The 17,377-nt window shown below is 40.6% G+C and overlaps 1 protein-coding gene across 1 annotated transcript; it reads left to right on the top strand.

Moving 5' to 3' along the window:
* Positions 1 to 8,200: 8,200 nt before the first annotated feature.
* On the top strand, positions 8,201 to 8,640 carry LOC128564746 (cytochrome c oxidase subunit 7B, mitochondrial). Its single transcript, XM_053560492.1, has one exon. The coding sequence runs from the start codon at positions 8,261 to 8,263 to the stop codon at positions 8,501 to 8,503; it is 243 nt and encodes an 80-aa protein (XP_053416467.1). The 5' UTR covers positions 8,201 to 8,260; the 3' UTR covers positions 8,504 to 8,640.
* The last annotated feature ends 8,737 nt before the right edge of the window (positions 8,641 to 17,377 follow it).

Below are 17,377 nucleotides of genomic sequence, written 5' to 3'. Positions count from 1 at the left end.
TTTTGTGATATACAACATTTCCTTTCAGATCCAGCGTGGCAAGAACCCGAGCATTCAGGACAGCTAGTGTTCTCAATTTTAGCTTTCCTAAGTTCTAATTGTGTAATTCAGGCAAACTACTGGATTTCACAAAACCTCAGTTTCTTCTGTCTATAAAGTGTGCATAAAAAGGTGAACTTGGATGAGATTGGACCTCATCTCAGGATCCAGAAGAGATTGTTAGATCTCTCGCTTTTTCAGAGACTAAAAAAGAACTGTCACTTATAATTTTTGCATAGTTTTGTGCCTCCAAAAAGAAGACATATTTAGGGAAAGGCCTCTTATGGGCATTATGTTAATGTAGAGAAAAAATCTTACTCTGGAATAAAGAGGGTCTGCTACTCTAACTCTAAAAATCTAAAATGTTCGTCAAACTTGTTTCAAATGTTGGTATTAGGCAGGACTGCTCTTTCCAAATAGTTTTATTTGGGGAATTTGCTTATTTCTTATGTGTGTATTTAGACTGCCATCTGTTCGTTTATTATTGCTTGCTCTTAAAAATTTCCTAATGAATGAGCCATTCTGCAACCATCCACGGATTCTCAAGAGCTGAGACAATGAAGATGGCTGGGAGACGGCTTAATCCTGGTCGTAGACTCACGTTAGAGGAGGGAATGAAGAAGAGAGCTTACCTGGGATTTCTGTGGTCAGAATTCTTACTCTGGTATTGTTTAGAGTGTCACTTCTCAGGCCTCGTGGAACGAGATCGAGCAGAAGGCAGAAAATAAAGACCAAGGACACAGGCCTTCTAATCTAATTGGAACATGAGGAGAGAACCACCTCCTTTACCTGAACCTCAAGGATGCGGGGGCATCAAGGTTATTCCCACTGTGGGGAGGCAGCTGGCCTTTGCTCCAGGGCAGCAGTAGAGAGGAACATAAAAGCCAAACCTGAGGGAGTCTGAGCACAAGTATTGGGTTTAAGTTTCTCTCTGTTATAATTCTCATCTCTTCTCTCCAAGTGTTTAAAATGTCTTATTCAAAGTCTTAGCCTTAGGGCGGTGCCTGTGGCTCAAAGGAGTGGGGCGCTAGCCCCATATACCAGAGGTGGTGGGTTCAAACCCAGCCAGGCCAAAAACTGCAAAAAAAAAAAAAAAAAAAAAAAGTCTTAGTCTAGGCCAGATGTGGGGGTTCATGCCTGCAATCCTAGCACTTCAGAAGGCTGAGACTGGAGCTTCTCTGGTGGTCAGGAGCTCAAGACCAGCCTGAGCAAGAGGGAAGCCCCATGTGTACAAACAATAGAATTAGCCATGCAAGGAGCAGGATCCTGTAGTGCCAGCTACTTTGGGAGGCTGAAGCAGGAAGATCACTTGAGCCCAGGAGTTTGAGGTTGTAGTGAACTATGATGAGGCCACTGCACTCTAGCCACAGAATGTGACAGACAGAGACCCTGTCACAAGAAAAAAAGAAGTTTCAGCCTAGTTTGTGCTATCCCGATGAGAAAATGATAGAGAGGTCTGTACAGCCCATGCTGAAGCAGAGCGGGGGGCTTAGGAAAGTTGTGACCTTTCCTGAGTTGTAAGGAAGCAGGTGTTGAGATACAGGAGTCTACCATGTGGGACCAGACAGCTGGCAGAGGTGGAAAATAGGGAGGAAATGGATGAACCATGTAAGCATTCCCCAGGGGATCTGGATAAAAGCTTGGCTTTCTTAAACTCAAGTAGGGCAGGACTCAAGCTACAGTAACTAGGGCATTAAATAGAAGCATGAATTTATAAACTGGTGAAGCCCAACATATTTCAATTATATCAGGACACTAATATCTACTTTATTCAGATATAAAGGCCTACAGTTACAATCAGGTCTCACTGAATGTAGCTGCCATCAATACTAGTGTAAGTTGAATTGATCAGTCTCTGAGATGCCTTCTTTAATTCTTTTTTTTTTTTTTTTTTTTGTAGAGACAGAGTCTCACTTTATGGCCCTCGGTAGAGTGCCGTGGCCTCACACAGCTCACAGCAACCTCCAACTCTTTTTTTTTTTTTTGTAGAGACAGAGTCTCACTTTATGGCCCTCGGTAGAGTGCCGTGGCCTCACACAGCTCACAGCAACCTCCAGCTCCTGGGCTTAAGTGATTCTCTTGCCTCAGCCTCCCGAGTAGCTGGGACTACAGGTGCCCGCCACAACACCCGGCTATTTTTTGGTTGCAGTTTGGCCGGGGCCGGGTTTGAACCCGCCACCCTCGGTATATGGGGCCGGCGCCTTACCGACTGAGCCACAGGCGCCGCCCCAACCTCCAACTCTTGGGCTTAAGCGATTCTCTTGCCTCAGCCTCCCAAGTAGCTGGGACTACAGGCGCTCGCCACAACGCCCGGCTATTTTTTGGTTTGCAGTTTGGCCAGGGCCGGGTTTGAACCCGCCACCCTCGGCATATGGGGCCGGCGCCCTACCGACTGAGTCACAGGCGCCGCCCTCTGAGATGCCTTCTTGATCAGAAATTTTGTGAGTCTATTGGGTGCTTGAAACACCACTGCAGTCAGCCTGGCCTGAGTATCCCTCAGTTCCTCTCACCACATTCTCCTCACTCAGCATCCTTTTTCCCCTCAACTGGCATGGAGTGTGGGGCAATACTGGAATGTTTCAGAACATGTAGCCAGAGCAATGTTGTAATTCATTAGGAGTCATTCTTAAGTGGAGAGGATTTTGTACTTCAGATAGTCACATTCTTGGAAATTAGGTTCTGAGATCTCTCTGGTTGCAGTAGGGGAAACTCCAGTTTATCTTATGACATGTTGATAAATTGTTTGAGAATTTCTTTTTTTTTTTTCTCTTTTGAGACAGAGTCTTCATCACCCTCAGGATGGAGTGCAACCCCAAACCCTCAGGCTGAAGTGATCCTCTTGTCTCAGCCTCCTGAGTAACTGGGATTACAGATGCCTGCCACAGTGCCAGGCTAGTTTTTCTATTTTTGGTAGAGACAGAATCTTGCTCTTGCTCAGACTGGTTTCAAACTTCTAAGCTCAGGCAATCCACTCAGGCCTTGGCTTCCCAGAGTGATTACAGATGTGAGCACTGCACCTGGCCTGTTTGAGAATTTCATAAAAGCAGACAAGACATTTCAGAAGAAGTGCAAAAAAAACCCTTGATTTCAAATAGCAAAACAATATAAATCTTTCTTGAAATTTACACATGAGCTGATAAGGCCATGCCATAGGAAAAGGTCAAAGAGCAAGGCAGCAGATTATGTTCTCCAAAGATAGCCATGGCAATATCTTCCCACCTACATACTCTTTCTATGATGACACTGGGTACTTATACTCTCCTCTTTGTAAGGGATGGGGGTCTGTATTCCAACTCCTTGAATCTGGGAAGGCTTATGAATTTGGGAGAAGTAATGCTATGTGATTGTAATTTCTGATATAGTTTCTGCCTGGTGCTTGTGAGATGCTTGTTCTTGGAACTGTATTAAGTATCTTTTGCTATGTAACAAACCACCCCAAAACTTAGCAGTTTAAAATAATACACATTTATTATCCATCTCACTGTTTCTCTGAATCAGGAATGCAACCATCTGGATGGTGGGATACTGTGCTTCAGGATCTTTCATAAGGCCATAAACAAGGTTTTAGTCAGGGCTGGGGTCTCATCTGAAAGTTTGAATGGAGAAGAATCTACTTCCAAGGTTGCTCATGTGGTTTTTGGCAGGATTCTTTTCTTTAAGGGTTTCTCACTGGCTTTGGTTTACCATGTGAGCTTCTGCTACCTGGCAGCTTGCTTCATCAAAGAAAAAGAGAAGGGGGGTGGTGGTTAGAGAATGAGAATCTTTTGCAATCTAATTATGGAAGAAATATCTCTTCAGTGTTGTTATAATCCATTGGTTAGAGGCAAAGTAATCAAGGGGATGGGATTACATAAGGCTGTGAATACCAGCAGGTAGGGATCATGGGGGATTGTTTTAGAGGCTTCTTATCACAGAGCCTAACCCCATGCTGAGACCAAGCCCAGATGGGGAGGCCATCTGGATGTTCCATCGTCAAATTCCAGACACATGGGTGAAAGAGCCTTGAGATAATTCTAGCACCCAGCCATTCAGGAACCCTCAGCCTTGAGACTTTCCAGCTGAGGCTCAGATGTTGTGGAGCAAATACAAGATGTCCTTGTCAAGTCCTTTCAGAACTCCTGACCCATATCATTCTTGAGTATAATAAACTGGTTGTTGTTTTACACATTACGTAGAAAGTGGAATTAAGTCACATATCTTGAAGCTTCATTGCTCGCCTGGTCACCTGGTTTGACCACACGAAATGCTCGTTTCACTTTTTCCCATGCCAATGTTTGCAGCTAGATTGATATCATATTTCAGCTCAAAGTTTGCAACCTGAGAATACCTTAAGAGTCCACACAAGTTTGAAAAAGCTTGAAACTTTCTGGTTGCCAAAGTTGTACAACTTTCTTTTTGGTTCATCTATAAAAGTAGCTCCCTACTTTTGGTGTCTTCCCTGTAGCAACCGTTTGTAAAATGCTTGCAAAGGCCACAAGACAAATCAAGTTTCCCAGGCTCAGTTCTGGGATTCAGCTGCACTGCTCTGGCCAAGGACATGCTCTTGCCACTTTCAGACAGGCTGTTCTAGAACTTTGTCATTAGACCATTTTGAATAGGATAATCATAATCATAGTGCTTGGTCTAGCATGAGCTATGCATCAGAATAATTATGTATACTTTTTGTTTGCACATGTGTATTGAGGTGGAAAATTTTCTGAATTATCTTAATATCTGGTGTTAGAATCCCTCCATCAGACAGAAGTGCCTATGTTTGGAAAAAGAGTTTGATAAAGAAGCAGTGGAGGTATAATACCTTCTCCTTTCCAAAGCCTCTCTGCATAAGATGAGGAAAAGGAATTTATGTCTGACTTTGGAAAGATCGAAGGGAGGAAAAAAACAAAAAACAAAGAGGAGAAAGAAGAGACAGAAGACAGAGGAACCAGGGGAATATGTAAGGGGAGGTGTGGTGGAGTGAGGTATTTCTTGCATACCAGCTTTTGGGATAAAGGTAACAAGATTATTTCTGGGTAATGGGGTCCACTGATACAGTTGAAATTGCTTAAGTTCTCCCTTTTCTTCTCAAGTCTGCCCTAGAATGGGGCTAAACTTGCCTGTGGAGGGAGATAGATTGCTAACTCCAGATATTTCCAGGCAAAAGTTTTAGGGTTTCATCAGCAGTCTTCTAGAGACGACAGGAGGGCCAAGGGAACACCGTGGTGAGCATAGGCCACAGCACCTTCGTGATCTTCAGAGAGAACAGCCCAGGGCACATCTGGATGGGCCCCTTTACATCCCAAGTGTTGGATCAGTCCTTGATAAGAACACTGCACATAGTTCTGGAGTGCACTCCAGTGTGGAGAGAGAAATCACGGTGCCTGACACATAGTAATAGGCTCCTAATAAATGTTGGTTAAATGAATGAAAGACAAAAGTTGAATGAAGCAAATGGGAAAGACTGGTGGCTGGGAGACAGGACAGATTAGCAGTTATCCTGGGAAACAGGCCTAGTTCCCTCATGTGATCCTTACCACTAATGACCAAGCCTTAACCTTTCCCTTATAATAAGAAAAATAACTCTCAAAACATATTTTCAGATTATAGATTGCCAGATCCAGAGAGATGTTCCTACCCCTGACCCAGTAGTCCTACTCTTGGGATTCTATCACAAGAAAATAATTCAACAAAAACAAAAAGCCAAGTATGCGAAGGTATTTATGACAGCATCATCTGAGGCAACAGAAAAATGCAAACAGCCCACATGTCCAACAGTAAGGGACAGGCTGAGTACATGTTGATACATCTGCTCAATGGAATATTCCACAACCATTCAATCACAGCTGTGAGGGTTATGTACCAAACATAAGAAACCCATGATAAATAATTTAGCATAAAGGAAATACACAAAATTCTACATACATTCCTAGTGCCGATGTGTTGGGTATTCTTTTTTCATCTCAAGCACTTAATTTCTTCCAAGTTCCTATCACTGTGGTTAAATTCCATGAGAAATAAAAGGTACTTCAACACATTCCCACCCCCTGCTGTGATTTAAAAATGATACATAGTATTAGAATTCTGGAAAGATGGTAGGAGCTGGGCAGCATAGTTTATGAATCTTCAGTCACCATGTAAAAGACGGGGCAACTAGTTAAGAAACCTAAAAGCCTGGGGACAACTTTTGTAGTAAAACTAGGTAACAAAAACAAACACAGACAGCCACAGATGCATTATGGGCAGTATGGGAGAAACCAGCAGGAAGCAAAACGGCATGTGATCAAGCCAAGGAATTGTGAGAACACATCAGATGTGATGGAAAGCACGGAGGGTCAACTTGAGAGCATCAGCTAAAAGTGCAAGGAGTTTGTCCACTTCAATAACAGATGGGACCAAAGGACTGTGGGAAGGCCTAAAGGAACTGAGTACTCTAGTCTCTTTGAACTTGAACTCTTGAAACTGAACAGCCTGTGGTGTGCCACTTAAAGACAGGGCCTCACTAGGGAATTCTTCCTTCCAGGAGAGGAATCAGAATTGAATGAGAAGGCCAAAAAAAAAAAAAAAAACTAAAGAAGGAGAGGTTCAGATAAAAGTGCGGAAGAAGAAAAGAACTAGGACATCTCAAAAAAAAAAAAGCTTTAAAAATATAAACTTTTTAATATTAGAATGCACACTGCTATTTTTGACACTACCTGAAAATAAACTAAGGGAGCTCTGTGAGATTTTAAAAGCTACTTGAACAACAACAAAAACCCTCACAGCCACACAAACAACAGAAAAGTATCAAGATCACCACTTCCATGAGGAAAAAAACAGACAATGAAAGCATGCATGCCTAGAGAGACATGTTCAAGAGATTAAAGAACAAATGAATTAGAATTAGAAAACTTGAAAATGAGATGACAGAACAAAAGAATTAGAAATGACAGAAAAAATCATTTTAGAAATGAAGACCGAATTAGATAAAAATGCATGGGGAAAACGTGACAAATAATGCTTTAAGATAAACAGTAGGAGAAACGGAGGAATTAAAAAACATAATATTTTGATTTGGGAATAATTTTAGATTTACAGAAAAGTTACAAAGATAGTACAGAGAATTCCTGTATAACCTTCACCTACCTTACCCTAGTGTAATAACCGTAGTGCATTTGTCAAAACTAAGAAATTAACAGTGTTATTAACTAAACTACAGACTCTGGATCGCACCAATTTTCCCCTAATATCCTTTTTTTATGCCAGAATTCAAAGTTACTTATGTTGAACGATGTGTAACAACACAACATTTACAGTGCTTAGCATCTAAAAAGTGACTAGTTTTGAGAAGAAACTATGACTCATAAACAGAAGAATCAGTCAATAGAAACAAATGTAGATATTACAGAAATAATGGAATTAGCAAGAAAGAACTTTAAAATACTTTTCGTAAATATGCTCAAGTATTTAAAAAGCAAAATAATTTTTGTTTGTTTGAGATAGAGTCTCATTATGTCGCCCTGAGTAGAGTGCCATGGGGTCACAGCTCACAGCAACCTCAAACTCTCTTTCCTCAGCCTCCTGAGATTGGAAATAATAAATATTAAAAAGAGTGAGTTGAAATCCCAAAGTTGACAAATACAATATATAAAATGAAAAATTCACTGAATGGGTCTAATGCACATTGGACACTGCAGAAAAGATCGTGAGGAAAACAGAGCAATAAAAGCTATCTAAACTGAAATTTTGGAGTGGTGGAGGGAGGAGAGGAGAGAGTGAAAATTGAAAAATACGTTCGGAGCCTCTGTAACCTATGGGACAATGACAAATGCTATAATATGTGTGTAATTGGAGCCCTGAAGGAAGGAGGCAGAAGAAATAATGTCAAAAAAGGTTTTCATATTTGATATGAACTATAAATCCATAGACCCAAGAAGTTCAACAAACCCCAATCTGGATAAAGTAAACACAAGTAAATCATACCAAGGTACAACATAATCAAACTGCCGAAAGTCAATGACAACAAAACTCTGAAACGGAGCCAGAGAAAAAGAGACAATACATACAGAGGCCCAAAGCTAAAAATGACTAAAAAAACCCCTATTGTTTCTAATAATGTCTTTGAGTATGTACATCTTAATAGGAAAATTTGTCAAAATTCAGTCCTCTGTCTAGGAAAAATATCTTTGGAAAAGGAAGGTAAGGATCTGAAGTCAATTTGCACCGAACTATCACCTGGAATTGCTGCAGTTCCATTTTCAATTTCACGATGTTTTTCTTGGCCAAGAACGCACTAACTCGTCTCCAAGTTCGATACATTCAGCAAACAATGGCAAGGGCGAGCCACCAGAAACGAACACCTGATTTTCATGATAAATATGGTAATGCTGTATTAGCTAGTGGAGCCACTTTCTGTATTGCTGTATGGACATATGCAGTGACACAAATTGGAATAGAATGGAACCTGTCCCCTGTTGGCAGAGTCACCCCAAAGGAATGGAGAGATCAGTAATCATCCCAGCTGGTGGAATACTGAATTGTGTCAGAACCAACTCATAATTGATGCCAAGTAAAAGCACTGTGTACCCATTAAAATATGGCATTATTGAAATAAAGTACATTTGAAACCTTCAAAAAAAAAAAAAAAGAAAAGGAAGGTAAAATACTTTTTCAGACAAATAGAAACTGAGAGAACTTATGGATATCATCTACATTGTTAAAATTCTTTTAATATCTTTTTTGTTTTTTTTTTGGGCCGGGGCTGGGTTTGAACCCACCACCTCTGGCATATGGGACCGGAGCCCTACTCCTTGAGCCACAGGCGCCGCCCTACATTGTTAAAATTCTTAAGAATAAAGAAATGCTATAACCTGGCTTAGCACCGTTACTCAGTGGTTACAACGTCAGCCACATACACTGGGGGTTGGCAGATTTGAACCCAGCCTGGGCCTGCTAAACAACAATGACAACTACAACAAAAAATAGCTGGGTGTTGTGGTGGGTGCCTTCAGTCCCAGCTACTTGGGAGGCTAAGGCAAGAGAATCGCTTAAGCCCAAGAGTTTAAGGTTGCTGTGAGCTGTGACGCCCCAGCATTCTGCTTAAGGTGACAGCTTGAAACTCTGTCTCAAAAAAATAAAAAAAAAAATACTATAACCTAAGCTTCTTACCACTTACAAAAATTAACTTTCAATGGATAAAAGATTTAAATCTGAGACATGAAAATATAAAAACCATAGAAGAAAGTGTGGGAAAAACTCTTAATCTTATGGCTTAGGGAAAGGAAAGAATTCGTGAAAAAGATGCTACTGGCAATCACAACAATAACAAGAATAAGTAAGTGGGACCTGATCAAGAACACAATCAACAAAACAAAGAGACAACCTTCAGAATGGGAGAAGATATTTTCATCCTATGAATTGGACAAAGGGCTAATGACCAGACTCTACAAAGAACCCAAGCAAATCAAGAAGAAAAGAGCAACTAACTCCATCAAAAACTGGACAAAAGACATGAACAGAAACTTTTCTTATGAGGACAGATGAACGGCCAACAAACACATGAAAAAATGCTCACTGCCTATAATTATCATACAGATGCAAATCAAAACATTAGATGAGATATCACCTAACCCTAGTGAGAACAGCCCATGTCATGAGGTCCTAAAGCAACAGTTGCTGGTGTGGGTGTACAGAGAAGAGGCCACTCATGCAGTGTTGTTGGTACTGCTAACTAGCACGGTTTCTATAGAAAGATGGCTGTTCCTCAAAAACCAAAAGTAGACCTTCCATTTGATCCTGCAATCCCATTACTACGTATCTACTGCAAAGAAAAGAAGACATTTTACCATAAGGACATTTGCACTCAAATGTTTATAGCAGCAGAATCACAACAATATGGGAAACAACCCAAGTTCCCTTTAACACATGAATGGATTAATAAATTGTGGTATATGTATACCATGGAATACTATTCAGCCATAAAAGATGGAGAGTTTGTATCCTTTGTAGCAACCTGGAAGGATTTGGAGAACATTTTGCTAAAGGAAGTATTACAAGAATGGAAAACAAGCACCACATATACTTGGCACTAGATTGAAACTAGTAGCTGGGCATGGGACTCACACTTGTAATTCTAGCACTTTGGGAGGCTGAGGTGAGTGGATTGCTTGAGCTTGGGGGTTTGAGACCAGCCTGAGCAAGAATAAGACCCCCTTCCTCTAAAAAAATAAAATAAAATAAAAATAAAGAAACTAGGGTGGCACCTGTGGCTCAGTGGGTAGGGTGCTGGCCCCATATTCCAAGGGTGGCGGGTTCAAACCTGGCCCCAGCCAAATTGCAACAAAAAAAATAGCAGGGCGTTGTAGCGGGCACCTGTAGTCCCAGCTACTCAGGAGGCTGAGGCAAGAGAATCACCTAAGCCCAGGAGTTGGAGGTTGCTGTGAGCTGTGTGATGCCAGGGCACTCTACCGAGGGTGATAAAGTGAGACTCTGTCTCTACAAAAAAATAAAAAATAAAGAAACTAGTAGATTAACAACTACATACACGAGAGAAAAACTCAGTTAAATTCACATGTGTGGGGGAGGGATTGTGTAAGTTCTCACCCAACAGGTACATTGCATGAGTCTATGGAACAGTTCCTGGGTGAAGAACATAACTACAACTTGGACTTAAACCTAACAAAAGCAAAGTATGTGACCTAATTGTACGTTCTTCATATTAACCTGAAATTAAAAAAAATATATACAACCTGGAAACCTGGAGCTACACAAAGGAAAGCAAAGTAGAAGAAATGGTAAACATGAGTATTTATACAAGAATTTTTTTTATATTTTTTTTAGAGACAGAGTGTCACTTTGTTGCTCTTGGTAGAGTGCTGTAGCATCACAGCTCACAGCAACCTCCAACTCCTGGGCTTAGGCAATTCTCTTGCCTCAGCCTCCTGAATAGCTGGGGCTACAAGCACCCGCCACAATGCCTGGCTATTTTTTTGTTGCAGTTTGGCCGGGACCAGGTTTGAACCTACCACCTTCAGTATATGGGGCCGGTGCCCTACTCACTGAGCCAGAGGTGGCACCCTATACAAGAATTTTTAATTTTAAATTTTTTCTTAAAAGATAATTCACTGTTAAAAATAACATGTTTGGGGTGGCGCCTGTGGCTCAAAGGAGTAGGGCGCCAGCCCCATATGCCAGAGGTGGTGGGTTCAAACCCAGCTCCAGCCAAAAAAACCTGCAAAACAAACAAACAACAACAACAACAAAAAAAACAATGTATGGGTGGCGCCTGTGGCTCAGTGAGTAGGGCGCCGGCCCCATATGCTGAGGGTGGCAGGTTCAAACCCAGCCCCGGTCAAACTGCAACAACAAAAAAAAATAGCCGGGCGTTGTGGCGGGCGCCTGTAGTCCCAGCTGCTTGGGAGGCTGAGGCAAGAGAATCGCGTAAGCCCAAGAGTTAGAGGTTGCTGTGAGCCGTGTGACGCCACGGCACTCTACCCGAGGGCGGTACAGTGAGACTCTGTCTCTACAAAAAAAAAAACCAAAAAAAAAAAAACCAATGTTTTATAGTGCTTATAACATATGTACAAGTAAGATGTATGACCACAGTAGCACAAAAGCCAGGAGGAGTAAAGAGGAGCATATTGTAGTAAGGTCTTATACATGAAGTGTATTATTTGAAGGTTACTTAATTATTATTTAATCAGTATTATTTGAAGGTAGACTGTGGTAGGATAAATATGCATATCCCAAACATGACGCAACTGCTAGAAACAAAGCCAAAGGCAGAAAAAAACCTGCAAAAAACAAAAAACCCAAACACCTCCAAATAGGTGCTGCTAAAAAAACTAAAATAAGAGGGGACAAAATGGAATACTTTCAGAGCAAGCAAGTAATCCACAGGAGAAAAGAGAATGAGAAGGAACAAATGGGACAAGTAAAAAACAAATAGTGAGACGATAAGCTCAACCTAATCATATTGACAATTATATTAAGCAAAAATGTTCCCAGACCTTCCTAGTAAGAGCAGAGACTCACAAACTTTGTGTTGTCTACAAGAAACCCACTTTATTTTTTTATATTTTTATTTTTGAGACAGAGTCTCACCAAGTCTTAGGCTGAAGGGATTCGCTTGCCTTAGCCTCCCGAGTAGCTGAGACTACAGGTGCCCACCACAACATCTGGCTATTTTTTGCCTGTAGTCGTCATTGTTGTTTGGCAGGCCCGGGCTGGATTCAAACCTGCCAGCTGCAGTATATGTGGCTGGCACCCTAGCCACTGAGCTTCAGGCATGGAGCCAAGAAACCCACTTTAGACACAGAGACACAGATGGGTTAAAAATTAGGACAGAAAAAGATACACATTGAAAACCCTTATCAGAAAAGTGGGGTGGTTATGCTAATATTAAGCAAAGTACGTTTCAGGACAAGAAATATTACCAAGGATAATGAGGGATATTTTCCAATGATGAAAAGGTGAATTAATCAAGATTTTAAATGTATGTACACATAACAGAGTTTCAGAATATATGAATCAAAAACTGATAAAACTGGAAGGAGAAATGGACAGATCCACATTATAATTCAGCACTCGATTCTTAGAAATTGTTAGAACAGACGTAACCAGTAAAAACATAGAAGGCTTGAACCCTATCTACCATCTGACCTAATTGACATTTATAGAACGTTAACACCCAAAGACAACAGAACACACATTCTTTTTAAGTGCATGTGGAACATTCACCAAGATAGAACATACATTATGGGCCATAAAATAAGTCTCAATAAATCGAAAAAAAAACAAAACAAAACATTGAAATGGCATAGTGTGTTCTCTCACTAAAAATGAATTAAATTAGAAATCGATAGCAGTTATCTAAGATATTTGTGAATAACTAGGAAATCCACAAATAATTAGAAATTAAATGACATTCTTTTAAATAACCTGTAAGCCAAAGAAGGGAAATTATAATATTTTGAACTGAATGAAAATAAAAACACAGCAAAGCAGAATTGGTGGTATGTAGCTAAAGCAGTGCTTTCAAATAAATTCAGCTTTAAAAGTTTATATTGTGAAAAATTGTCTAAAAATCAATAATCTAAGCTTCTATCTTAAAAACTAGAAAAAGAGCAAATTAAACATAAGCTAAGATGTAAGGAAATGATTAAGAATGGAAATCAAAGAACTAAAACACAGGAAAATAATAAACTCATAAAATCAAAAACTTATTCTTTGAAAAGACCAATAAAACTGATAAGCCTCTTAGCAGGCTAATGAGAGAGAAACTGAGAGAAAGACAGAAATATCCAGCATTAAGAATGAAAAGGGGGGGCAGCGCCCCTGGCTCAAAGGGGTAAGACGCCAGCCCCATATGCCGGAGGTGGCAGGTTCAAACCCAGCCCTGGCCAAAAACTGCAAAAAAAAAAAAAAAAAAGAATGAAAAGGGGACTTCACTGAAGCTCCTGAAGATAATCAAAAAACAAGGGTATTCTGAACAATACTAAGCTTAATGGGTGAATTCTGTCAGACACCAGAGTGGAATCACACCAATTCTATACAAACTCACTTAAAAAATAGAGGAGAAACACTATCCAACTTGTTTTAGGAGGTCAGCATTAACCTGACACTACAACCAGACAAAGATATCACCAAAAAACTACAGACCAATATCTCAGGGGGTAAAGAAATTCTTCATATTTTGGCAATTTGAAACCAACAGTATCTGAAAAAGAAAATACATGATGACCAAGTGGGATTTATCCTGGGACTGGGAGGTTGACTTAACATTTGAAATAGAAAACATCAATATCTGAAGATTAGTTAACTGCCTACATATATCTCACCTGGTTTTTACATAGTTTTATTTTATACATTTAAAATTTTATATAATCTGAAATTCACGTGGGTGTATGGTACCAGGTGAGAATATAACTTTTGCTAAAGAGCTATTTTTCTCAACATCTTTCATTGAATGAATAATTTGACATCTCCCCATTAATTTTTGATATTTTCTTTGTTATGTTTAAGTTACTAATTTGTGTATCTGTCAGTACTTTTGCCAGCACGTTATGGTTGCCTGATGTTTAATAATAGCATTTTAAAAATACATTTTATATTTGGTGAAGCAAAAAAGTCTCCCATACTTTTGTAAACACTTTCCCCAGCTCTTCTTTCTTAAAATTAAATGTACTTGGGTGGCGCCTGTAGCTCAAGGAGTAGGGCGCCGGTCCCATATGCCGGAGGTGCCGGGTTCAAACCCAGCCCCGGCCAAAAACCACAAAAAAAAAGTAAATGTACTTATTAACAGGTAATATATCTACTTGGCTTAAAACCCAAATCATAGAAGAAAGTATAAAGAGAGTTAATAAATGTTACTGGTATTTTTGTGGATCCATCCATAGATATTTTATGTGCAAAGTAGTAAATATATAAATATCATTTTTCTTTCTTATTTAAAAAATATATATGTAGAACCTCTGTAAGTTGACCACCAAAGGGACTGCAACAAACTAGTCAACATACAGATGTGGTCAACATAAGGAATTAGGACTACTGTACTGATAGTTACGTTTTGATCAATGTAGGGGAGTGGTCAACTATGGCGGGTCCACTGTATATAGACGGTAACAAACTATGCACAGTCTTATACATATGCTGCTTTTTCATTTGACATTATATCCTGGACCTCATTCCATTTAAAAATATAATAGGTTTCCTTGTTCTTCTTTATTATTTTATTTTATTTATTTTATTTTTTTTTTGGAGACAGAGTCTTAATTGCTCTTGGGTAGTGTCCCATAGTGTCATAGCTTGCAGCAACTTCAAACTCTTAGTCTTTAGTGATTCTCTTGCCTCAGCCTCCCGAGTAGCTGGGACTACAGGCATCTGTCACAACGCACAGCTATTTTTTAGAGACGGGGTCTCACTCTGGCTCAGGCTGGTCTCGAACTCCTGAACTCAAGCAATCCGCCAACCTCAGTCTCCTAGAGTGCTGGGATTACAGGTGTGAGCTGCCACGCCCAGCCCTCCTCATTCTTTTTTAGAGCTGCATAGTATACCATCTAATGGATACCTCAATTTATTGAACAAATTCCTATTGGTGATTATGTAGGTTATTTCTTTTGTGTAATGACATTAAATAAAAAATAACATTACATATATTTTTTTAAAACATAGATACAAGGATATCTATAGGATTAATTCCTAAAAGAGGATGAAATATATGTGTAAATGTTAGCCTCTGCCCCTGGTTCCTGAGCTCCTAAAACCCTTGTAATTTCCTAAGGGAGAGGGTCGTAGGAACGTCTTTTGTTCTTTTTTTTTTTTTTGCAGTTTTCTTTTGGCTGTGGCCGGGTTTGAACCTGCCACCTCCGGTATATGGGGCCGGAGCCCTACTCACTGAGCCACAGGTGCCACCCACGTCTTTTGTTCTGATGAAATGTGTCTTGGTGGGCTCCTGGATGAGGGCTGGTCACCAGAAAGACCAAATTATTGCTAGGAACTTGGGAACTTTCAGCCCCACCTCCCATCTCCAGGGAGGGGTGAGGAGCCAGAGATTGATGTAATAATTGATAATGCCTACATGAGGCAGCCTCCATAAAAATCCATAAAGTACATAGTTTGGAGAACTTCTGGGTGGGTGAACACATCCACGTGGAGGGAGGGTGGTACACCCCAACTCCACAGGGACAGAAGATCCTGTGCTTGGCCTACTTTCAGACCTCACCCTGTGTACCTCTTCATGTGGGTGTTCGTCTGTATCCTTTATTATATAATAAACCAGTAAACTTAAGTGTTTTCCTGAATTCTATGAGTCATCATAGCAAATCAAGCCTGGGAAGGGGGTTGTGGAAACCCCCAATTTGTGAACAGAATGGACAGAAGTGTAGGTAACCTGGGACCCGCTACTTGCAATTGGTGTCTGAACTGGGGCACAGTCTTGTGGAACTGAGCCCCTAACCTGTGGGATCTGAGCTAACTCTGGACAGGTAGTGTTGCAATTAAATTGCAGGATATCTAATTAGTGTCCACAGAGAATTCGAGAATTGCTTGGTATGGGAAAAACCCACACAGAGTTGGTGGCCAGAAAAATGGTGAGAGTATACGGAAGAAACAGGATGCCCTCCCCACAAATACCACCAGCATATTTGAGGATGCCTGTCTACCCGTACCCTTCAACATTATGTTTTCAAACTTTTTAAACGTTAGCATTCTAGGTGGCAAACCACTTATACTGTCTATTGTTTTAATTCGCATTTCTCTTTATTATCAGTGATTTTTTTTTTAGCTGTTCTTTACTATTTTATTTCTGGAAATTATCCTGGAATTTTAACATAAAGCATTGATAACGAAGATATAGCACTGATAAATCATAATCATTTTATTTTCTTGACACATCACGTTTCTGCTTCATTCCTGCCTTTTTGGTATCGACCTTAACTCCTAGAACAATATTAAATAATAATGGTGAGATTTAGCATCGTTTTTTGGCTACCAATTTTAATGGAATCACCTGTAGTATTTCAGTGTTTAATAAAACCGACAGAAATGGATGTAGAATTTTAGCAAATGCTTTTCAGAAAATAGATCTGGGTGATTTGTTTTCTTATGGATGAGCTTTTTAGTTTTAATACATTTCCTAATCTACATCTTGACGTTGCTAGCATAAACCTGGCTTCACTGTCATGAATTATTTTTTTTTAACGTGTTTAATTCAGTGCACTCATTTTTTTTTTTTTTTTTTTCAAAAATCGTTTCTGGCCACATTCACAAGTAAGACCGGTCTGTTGTTTCTTTTCGCGTATGTGCTGTTCTTGACAGGTTTTGTTATCGGGGTTATGTTAACCTCATAAAATGAACTGAGTAGTTTTTCTTCTTTGCTCTGTTGTCCAAATTCTTCTCTGAACTCCTGGCCTGTGTTCAGACCTGCTCCCGGGCCTCGGGTGACCTCCAGCGTGTTCCCGGCTCTCTCCTTCACTCTCCGTGGTGTTGTCTCTGGCATGGCTCTGCTTCTCTGGTCTGACTTCCCAACGTGCTCCCCTGGCCTTTAAGGTTCAACCTAAACTGGCCTCAGCTTGAACCCAAGGGAGGGGATTTCCTTGGCAGACAGAGGTTCTCAGCGTGCCCCTCCCACTTCCTCCACCAGCCAGCAGCGATCTTTGGAGCCTCCCTGGCTTCTGCCTCCTCCTCTCTGCTGCCCTCTTACCCACCACGTCTGTCCTGGGGATGGCCTGGTGCAGGCAGAGGCGCTGAGAATGCAGAGTGGAACTCAGTTCCACAGGAACGTCGTTCACAGATGTCTTCTCCAGAGCAGAGTGAGGTAAAGGACAGAGGCAGAGAGGGCAGAGGGTGTGTGGTGGCCAGCTTCCACGGTGGCCCTCCGGGATCCCCA

Source organism: Nycticebus coucang, chromosome 14 (genome assembly GCF_027406575.1).
Source record: "Nycticebus coucang isolate mNycCou1 chromosome 14, mNycCou1.pri, whole genome shotgun sequence".
NCBI classification, from domain to species: Eukaryota; Metazoa; Chordata; class Mammalia; order Primates; family Lorisidae; genus Nycticebus; species Nycticebus coucang.
The sequence above is the reverse complement of the archived record's forward strand: the minus strand, read 5'-3'. Positions and strand labels throughout refer to the sequence as shown.